We start from the raw sequence: 9,390 nt of genomic DNA on the forward strand, positions 1-9,390 counted from the left end.
CAAGAAGATTGTTAAAAGATGATGGACTTCTATGGAGGTCAACTTTATCTGTCAAAAGCAGAAACAGTTGATACGCGGTTTGCACACGTCTGTGTGCATCAAACTGAACCAATATAACACTTGTTATAACGAATCGCATTGGCTCACGCAGGCGAAAATTATATTCAGGGTTTCTAAAAACTTTCGCCTGTTGCAATGTAAAATGACACAGGCACAAACAATAAAATGTGGTTTGCATAAAGCTGAATACTTATGCTCTTCTCAGGGAGTTTAGACAAAATTCTTACAAAAACTTTTTATTCCTGTCAATAAAACCGGTCATTATAGCCTGTCACCACTAGAACCTATAATTTGTAATAATTTTTATGATAGCTGTAGCTGTAGCTCACTGAAAATGGCAGATAATGAATATTTTGGGAGAATTCAACAGATCTTCCTTATAATTTTATGCAAGAAGGCCTTTAGGAGCAGACTTTTTTTGAAAAAAGTTTGAGTAACACAAAACATGAGTTCTTTATAAAATCTTTTGGTCTATTTTATTGTTGTGAAATTTATTATTCAACTACTGTTGTATTTTGTACTTTCATATTGTTTGACTTCAATTTCTATTTATGACTCTAGTAAGAGACAGTGTTGGAGGAAACCTGTAACAATACGGCTTTCATGAACGTTATCCATGACTATAATTTTCATTAAAATAATATTCTTCATTGCACATACAATTCAACAACAACACAGAACAGTAAATAACAATTTAAAAATATTACCGCCAAACTATTTCTCGAAAGAGCTATTTAAGTTAGTATTATAACATATACTTCGACGAGACCCCATCACAAACTTTTTTCCGACCGGCGTAACTTCATCGTGAAGTTAACTCGAAATTTTTTATAATTAATTTGTGATTTTAATGATCGTATGTTGATGAGTGGTAATGTAAACATGAAATATATTTATGGTTTTGCCGTATATAAAAAATATAATTTGTAAGACACTACTACAAAATATACGTCGTACTAATTTTGTGGACCTGTCATTCTAATCAAGCTAAATTTTACGTAGTATAAAAGATATTTAAAATTATACTCCGTAGTTGTATCCAGCACATATTTGGAGTGCCTTTCGCCCCTGTTGCGGCCACTGTATTTTCAGGCTAAGACAAAGTACGTATATTAAATACCTTCAAAGGCCCCCATAGGATTACGGTGAGGTGTGCGTGGTAATCTACATCCCACACACTGACTTGGATTAGGTCCACAAGATTTCTCTGACTTTGCTGTACAAATAAGATACAAGAGCATTAACTGAAGTCCAGAATTTTCCTCGGTCCGTCATCCGCCGCGCTGACCCGGACAGGACGATGCACACCTTACCTTACCGCATCAAGTGAACTCTGATTTTTATTACAATATGATAGAAATGAATGACACCACTTGCACTACACAGATCTAACCGCAAAATTACACACAAGTACCATTATTATTTCACATCCTGCACAAAAACCGCCTACGTAATCCATGAAACAAAAAGAAAACGAATCCATGCCGTGTTGTTTTTGCAGGTTGTGTATTTAGGTTTTTCTTGTGTTTTCCATATTCAAGGCATTAATGATTATTTTCTTCTATTTAGAAGCATAAATCCAATTTATAGCTGCGTCAATGTAATATGATTTTCACAATGTTTTTGTCAATTCAATCAATCAATTATTACTTGTATACTGAAACACGACCGACGTAAATACGGAAAACCTGGGAATAAAATGTGTAGAGCAGTTATGATCGCTTAGACAAACAATTTTTTCGTTGAATTCTGCTCCAGAAATCTTTTCGACACGCTTTTTCATGACAGACGATGCGACGAACGTATGTTATTTACACGAATGCGCTTAACATTGTAATGTCACGCCTGCTTGTAACTGCCATCAGTTTTATCTCAAGTCGACATGCAGCCTATTAAAGTAAGACAAAAATTACAAAATGAAACGCCAAAGGCTGGTAAATATATAAATCACTTGTATTGCGTTTCTATTTTACAAATACTTTTATTAAAACTTACCTCCTAAAATGTTTGCTCAACAAGAATTCAGGTCATTGTTACTATTTCCAGTGTTATTATTTTATGAATATGAAAAAGGAATGATAGTATGAATTACTTTCAAAACTAATTTAGTGTCCAGAACGCAGTCGAGAGTTTCGTCTCAAAATCGCACGTTACAGGAGATTGTTCTTTTAGCTTGTAGTGTGTTCATTAAGCTAACACTTGAAAAAACGGTGTACGTATAGCTTAAAGTTGATCTTTCAGCGATTCAACCATTACTTTCGGTTGCAGTTACTGTAAAACATATAGGGACGACACAGTAATAAACTAAACGCAATCGGAAATATGCATCCAAACTGGAAGACGTATCCTCGCATGAAACATGTCCGTGCAATTCTAGAAGAACTAATTTCCACGATAAAATTTTGCAATAATTGCACCTAAGGGAAATAATTGAATACGAGTATATGACATATGTTGCAATGATATTTACACAGTACCGTGTCGTACCCTATGGTATAAGTGAAGAATTGTGTTAAACACACAAGAGCTTGTAAAATGTAAATGTTCTTATAAAGATTCATACAAAGCGTTAATCATAACAATATATTTAAAATCAGGCTAAAGATAACTAACATCAACTAAAAATATCACCCCATGGCAGTGTTGTAATAAAACTTCCCAAAACAGTACTGACATTACACTCATTTGTTTGGGGTTTACTAGTCTGGGCTTGACAATCCCTACTACTAGATTTAAGAGCAACGTGAGCACACATTCCATACTTTGATATCCTCTGTCGAGGTACTGAAGCAACGCGCTGTTTACCGCGTAGCGTCGGCCTCCTTATCGGCATTCGTACCCATGAGTTGTAGGAGGCTTGACATGGGACTGATATTTTCTTACGAAGTCTACGCTGTTTACAATGAACATTAGGTGGTAATTGCTGGCAAATTTTCGACTCAGCTTGACACATATCTTGATGATTTCTAACGCGAGGTAATAGATGCTCTTGGTGCTTATAACCATGCAGTTCATGTTTTGAAAAATTTACGCTCAGCAACTGTGGCTTTCTATTTTGTATTAAAATCTGTTGTACTCTACTTCCTGAAATCACTTTGGACCGTACAGTCGGCATACGACAGCTCAATTTATCAAAGGGACATGATGATTGCAAGCTAGGTGGTTTCAAGCCAAAGGTTGGTTGAAATGCTTTAGGTAAGGGTGGGCCTTGGCAAGGCGTCCGACCAGCTGGACATGATATTCTGGCGCCATGTTCAGGTTTTTTTCTTATAGCGCATTTCACTTTGTCGAGTGGACATGAAGAGCTTGGACTGGAAAAGCCGAGACTTCCCATTCCAGTTGCATTTCTAGGTGCCATTCCAGGTGCCATTCCAGATGGCATTCCAGATGCCATACCAGATGGCATTCCAGATGCCATTCCAGATGCCATACCAGATGGCATTCCAGATGCCATTCCAGATGCCATTCCAGATGCCATTCCAGTTGCCATTCCAGATGCCATTCCAGGAAAGCGTTTGGGAGGGCCTTGACAGGGCCTTCTACCGGCAGGGCATGCCGGCCTAAGGTTTGGAGGACGTGGGGGGGGAGGAAGCCTTTTAGGACAGCCCTTTCTGTCATGTGGACATGATGATTCCACATTTGGTATGCCTGGTATCTGTATATGAGGCATATTACAAGGTGCTCTACCGGTCGGACAAGTCGGGATATCTTCATGACACGTCTCACCCACTGGACATTCTACGCACGGAGACTCGCCACGTGGACACGGCTTTTTACAAGTTGTTTGTTTTTGGTTAAAGGGACATTTGCCGTAATCTTTTGGAAGGTATTGCGGTGGTATTTGGGAGATATCTGTTTTACAGGATATTCTGCCTGATGGACACGGTACACCTCCGGAATCCGGGAGACAGGGTAAAGGACACTGCTCAGGACAGGGTGACTTTCCGCGTGGACATGGCCCCTGAGGTTTCAAATCTTTATATTTACGTGGTTCGACTTGTTCCTCTGCACTTCCATCTACAGGCTCAGATGGAGGTGGTGGAATAAAGCAAGATATGGGACAATGATCCGGACATGGTTCTACGCCAAGTGGGCATGGCATTAACACGCGTTGTTGTCGTTTCTTAGGAGCAAATTGTGGATTGTCATCAGAAATCACAGCTCCTTTCACACCTAAACAGGACTCCGTGTCTTTGCCAAAACACGGGTCGCTGGTTGATTTATCAGCACAGTTTAAGGGACAAGTTTCAGGGCAAGGGGCATCCATGTCAGCTGGACAATACAAAAGAGATGATAATACGGTGCTAACACTTGGATGATTAATAGTCCCATCGGCAGGCTGTAACTTATCTAAAAGCTTCAGAACTGAAGTTTTATTTTGTGGATATAATGCTGAATAAGGCTCTCCATAAAATTTTTCGTACACAGGTTTTTGGGCAGATGGATATTGGGTGGAGTACGATTTGACCTTGACCAATGGCTTGTGTTGTAAAAAATGTAGGCGTCCGAAAAAGGAAGAATCTGTCGCGATTTGTTCAGCATCTGTAAAACAAGGTAAGGACAAAGGTCTCAACAATGTGTATTTTCGCTTGAACTCAGTCCATGAGCCATCGTCTATTTATGTTTAGGTTCTTTGATTTACTTTTATGAATGTCATCTCATTCAGTTTCCAATGCAATGTAAGACTATGATGCCGATATTGGTCATGACATTAACGCACGTGAATATCGTTTTTTGGGGAATAATTCTGTTATGCTATCAGAAATTGCAAGTATCTAAACATGAATCGGTATCTTTGCAAAAACAGGGAACACTGGTTCATTTATCAGAACAGTTTATGGGACAAGGCCTGGGATAAAGCACAACCACTTCCTTACCTGGGTAGTACAATAGAAATGATAATAAGGTGCCAATAGTTGGATGATAGGCAGTCATATCGAGGAGTCGTAACTAGGGCATGCAAACCGGTTACCCGGTTAACCCAAAAAACCGCGTAACCGTCCATTTTGGAACACGGTTTTCAGTATTTCGGGATTTTCGGTTTTGTCTTTAAACTATTAAAGCGTAAATTCGTAACTCATAATATCATCGTGTCCTAGTTAATAATGATAAATAAACGTTAATTAAATACTAGGAACTCGGGAATTACAGGACAGCGACAGCGTCCTCCAGGCGGAGACTGGTAAATTTTGGGGCAACAAGGAGTGAGCGAGGTGCGCTAGGGAGGTGCGCGAGCAGCAACAAATCACCGAGTCACCTATGCTCTTGGCAGGCTTTTCAACTGAAGCCAAAGCGGCTAGTTGGTATTCAGCAGAACTATCGTATAGGTGGCAGTAGTAGACTATATAAGACCTGTTCTGTGTTTGGTACAGCTTTTTTAAGCAACTTTCCCGGAGTAAAGTAAGAAGAAAGGATGGGATGTCAATCTTTTTGCTGCATTTTTGGCCATGGATTCTAAGTATCTGCCGAAGTTCAGACTCAATAACAGATTCGTTCCCAGTAGCTGGCGATAGTAGGCTATCGATAGGATATGGCACTGATAGTCGAAGTTCGGTCATAGGGACTCCGTTTTGTGGAAGATACACACGCCTGCGTTTTGCTAGCGTTAAATTTCATAAGTTCGGCATCGCCCCAATCGGAGACAGCGGTAAGTGTCAAATCCAAACGACTAATCATGGACTGTCAACAAGACTGAATTTGTTTTTCACTGATCTTTCATTGATTAAGTACCAATCTACCAACTGCGCTGTCTTTAGCATACCCGAAGATTCCTCGAATTAACATGCCGTTGATGTGCGAAAGAAGAGTCAATGAAACGCCGTAATATAATATATATATATACGAGTATATATATGTATGTTTTATATACCCACATTTTGAAATTTGAGTTTTGTGATTACCTTGTATGGACGGGACACAATATGCAACTCAGGAACACAGTTACACAGCATTATTGCTGGAATTTCATCTGGCCCGCTAACTTGAATTAAGCTTACACTCCCTTTGCGAACTGGCGCTATGGCGCAGCCAGTCTGGTATAAAGTAGGTGGTAGGTTCCTTGTGGCATCCAGACACGCATTATCTGCAAAAAGTGAGGCAAAAAGATTCGCCTTCATTTTCGCAGTATGGGTTAGCAAGCCATTCAGCCTCAGCAGAGGAGATAAGAACGATGATTAAAGTTGGTTTCTATAGCTTTAGTCATGGACCAAAGACTTGTTACCTGCTGGAAAAGAGACAAGCTTGGCCCCTATACGGCGCACATGGTCGAACTTGACCTTGCATAACACGCATTTGTACTTCTTGGTGGTCTTATTAAAGGCTTCTTCAGATTCCAAGTGTTCGGGTTTTGCGCAGTCAAGTATCTGCCTAAGCTTAGTACGCGACCTCTTTCTGTGCTTCTGAACGACTTCAGTCAGCGCTAATCCATTGATGAGTTTGGGATCCATTGGATACATCAGAGTATGGTATGTAATACTCCACACCCAAATGCTAGACTTCGACTACAGCATCAGCACAGCTCGACAAGTTCCCTGAAGTAAAGAAAGTCTGCCAGAGATATGAAGCAAAGAAATGTCGCATTTCGTCCCAATCCCTAACCTATTGTAATAATAACCCGTCTCACACCTAGTGGCCCTAGTGGGCCCTGATTGCTTTGAAAAGTCAATGGTCGGAAGTACCTAATGGGGAACCCACAACTACAGAGTATGGGTCTGGATCAGTTGTTAGCAGCAGGTCCGAGCAATGAGCCCTACGAGACTCAATACCTAGGATCCTGGTTGCGCTACTGACAAGCTGGGAAAGGCTTAGCATTCGCTTCTCCCTCCCGGCATGATCGATTATCTGGTACAGGTTTCTTGACAGCATCTGGCATTCTTGACGGTGAACATTAAGTACCACAGAATGATTCAACAGACTTCTCATTCAGATATTGGCAAAAGAAGATGTTTGAAATCTAGTCTCTAAATATGTATATTTATTTTAAGATATTAACATTGTTTTTTTTAAATTAAAATTCGAGATAATTGATTTATCTCATCTGTGAATTCTATAAATAATAAAAATAATAATCATAACACTAAATTGACGTTTTTTTAGTTTTCTGACACTTTTAAGGAATTGTTTGGGAGATAACAAATAACCGGGTAACCGAGAATTAAAAACCGGAAGAACCGGTTTTCAAAATCACGCGGTTTTTGCATGCCCTAGTGTAACTTATCTAAAAACCCGTGAGCTACACTTTATGTTTCTTATTTAGATAATTGAGGATTCTCGAAAATCGATTTAGTTTGTGGTCACAACCACTGGCTTATGAAGAAAACCATTTAAACGTCAGAAAAAAGAAGAGATATGCCATGACATAGTTTAATTTTAAGTGTAAAAATATTTCATCTCCGGCGCATTTCATTTTCGCCTCATTCATTTACAAAGTGGCTGTCGAAATGGGGTATATGTAAGTCTGAAAGTACCTTACCTGGAGGAGCCATGAAACTTGTAGTACCTGCGGCCTTAAGAATTCTTTTTAGACGAGTTTGAGAAGCATATGGAGACATAAACAACGACAAGTCTTTAGAAGAGGTTTTTTCTGGCTGAGCTTGAAGATAAAACCTTGAAGTTAAAACCTTAAGTGGCTTTATTTCTGGTAGAACCTTAGAGGCGCGCGAGGGTATTCTTGCAGCCTGAGGCTTAGAACGTATTTTTGTTGTTAGAGCACCAGTAGCACATGAAGGTGCGTTTCTTGATGGAGCGTTGGGCGTGGTTACAACTTGAGCTTTTGTTGATCGTAAAAGCATTGTTGCAGACAGAAACATAGGTGGCGTTACTTCTGGCGGAGTTTTGGTATCACGTGAAGACATTTTTGCAGTCGGAGCCGTAGAAGACGTTATTTGTGGTGGAGCGTTGGTATCACGTGAGGATACCCTTGCAGCCGGAGCCTTAGAAGACGTTATTCTAGGCGGACCTTCAGTGGCGTGCGAAGGTACTTTTGCCGATGGAACTTTAGATGATGTTATTTCAGGCAGAGTTCCTGTAGCTCGTGAAGGATCTTTTACATAAGGAGCTTTAGATGATGTAATTTCTAAGAATGCTTTTGTAGAATGTGAAGGCACTTTTGCCGATTGAATTTTTGATGGTGTTATTTGTGGCGGAGCTTGGCTACCACGTGTGGATACTTTTGCAGTCGGAGCCATAGTTGTTATTCGAGGTGGAGCTTCAGTACCGTGTGAAGGCACCTTTGCAGATGGAGCTTTAGACGATGTTATTTTTGGCGGAGCTCCGGTAGCTCGTGAAGGCTCATTTACAGAAGGAGCCTTAGAAAATGATATTCGTGGCGGAGCTTCAGTAGCGTGTGAAGGCACTTTTTCAGATGGAATTTTAGGTGGCATTACTTCTGGCGGAGCTTTGCTACCACGTGTGGACTCTCTTGCAATAGGAACCTTAGAAGACGTTATTCGTGGTGGAGCTTGGCTACCACGTGTGAACACTTTTGCAGTCGGAGCCTTAGAAGATGTTATTCCTGGTGGAGCTTCAGTAGCGTGTGAAGGCACCTTTGCTGATGGAGCTTTAGACGAAGACGTACCTGGTGGTGGGACTGATGGAAGTTTGAATGGCGTTACTTCTGGTGGAGCCCCGGTAGCTCGTGAATGTTCTCTTGCAGCTGAAGCTTTTCCTGATGGAACTTTGAAAGGCGTTACTTCTGGTGGAGCCCCGGTAGCTCGTGAAGGTTCACTTGCAGCTGAAGTTTTAGGAAATGACATTTCTGGGGGTGCTTCTACAGAATGTGAGGACGCTTTTGCAGATGGAACTTTCCATGTCTTTACTTCCGGTGGAGCTTCCGTAACACGTGAGGATTCTTTTGCAGTCGGAGCCTTAGAAGATGTTATTCTAGGCGGAGCTTTAATAGCGTGTGAAGGTACTTTTGCCGATGGAACTTCAGATGATGTTGTTTCTGGCGAAGCTCCGGTAGCTCGCGAAGGCTCTTTTACAGAAGGAGCTTTATAAGATGTAGTTTGTGGTGGAACTTCAGTAGCATGTGAAGACGCTTTTGTGTGTGAAGGCACTTTTGCCGATGGAACTTCAGATTTATTTGTTATTCCTGGCGGAGCTTCGGTAGCATGTGAAGGCACTTTTGCAGATGGAACTATAGATGGCGTCATTTCTGGTGGTGCCCCGGTAGTTCGTGAAGGCTCTCTTGCAGAAGGAGCTTTAGACGATGAAATTTCTGGGGGTGCTTTTGTAGCATGTGAAGGCACTCTTGCAGACGGAATTTTAGAGGGCGTTATTTCTCGCGGAGGTCCGACACCTCGTGACGACTCTTTTGCAGTCGGAGCCTTA

At 40.9% G+C, this 9,390-nt stretch overlaps 2 protein-coding genes across 2 annotated transcripts in view; both read right to left on the bottom strand.

Annotated features, from left to right (window-relative positions):
• LOC113240194 overlaps nt 1-9,390 on the bottom strand; it is a 124,054-nt gene that overhangs the window by 44,116 nt on the left and 70,548 nt on the right. Inside the window, exon 28 of the mRNA XM_026477444.1 lies at nt 1,181-1,276. Within this exon, the coding sequence (XP_026333229.1) occupies nt 1,181-1,276 (96 nt within the window). The remainder of the gene's footprint in view (nt 1-1,180; nt 1,277-9,390) is intronic.
• Nucleotides 2,574-9,370, bottom strand: LOC113228274 (proline-rich protein 36-like). The gene is made up of 2 exons (XM_026461541.1): nt 7,532-9,370; nt 2,574-4,602 (listed from the first exon to the last, which is right to left on the bottom strand). Exons 1-2 carry the CDS (start codon nt 9,210-9,212, stop codon nt 2,675-2,677), a joined length of 3,609 nt encoding a protein of 1,202 aa, XP_026317326.1. The 5' UTR covers nt 9,213-9,370; the 3' UTR covers nt 2,574-2,674.

The sequence above is a fragment of the Hyposmocoma kahamanoa genome, unplaced genomic scaffold, assembly GCF_003589595.1.
Source record: "Hyposmocoma kahamanoa isolate Upper Pololo Valley unplaced genomic scaffold, ASM358959v1 100021, whole genome shotgun sequence".
Classification (NCBI taxonomy): domain Eukaryota; kingdom Metazoa; phylum Arthropoda; class Insecta; order Lepidoptera; family Cosmopterigidae; genus Hyposmocoma; species Hyposmocoma kahamanoa.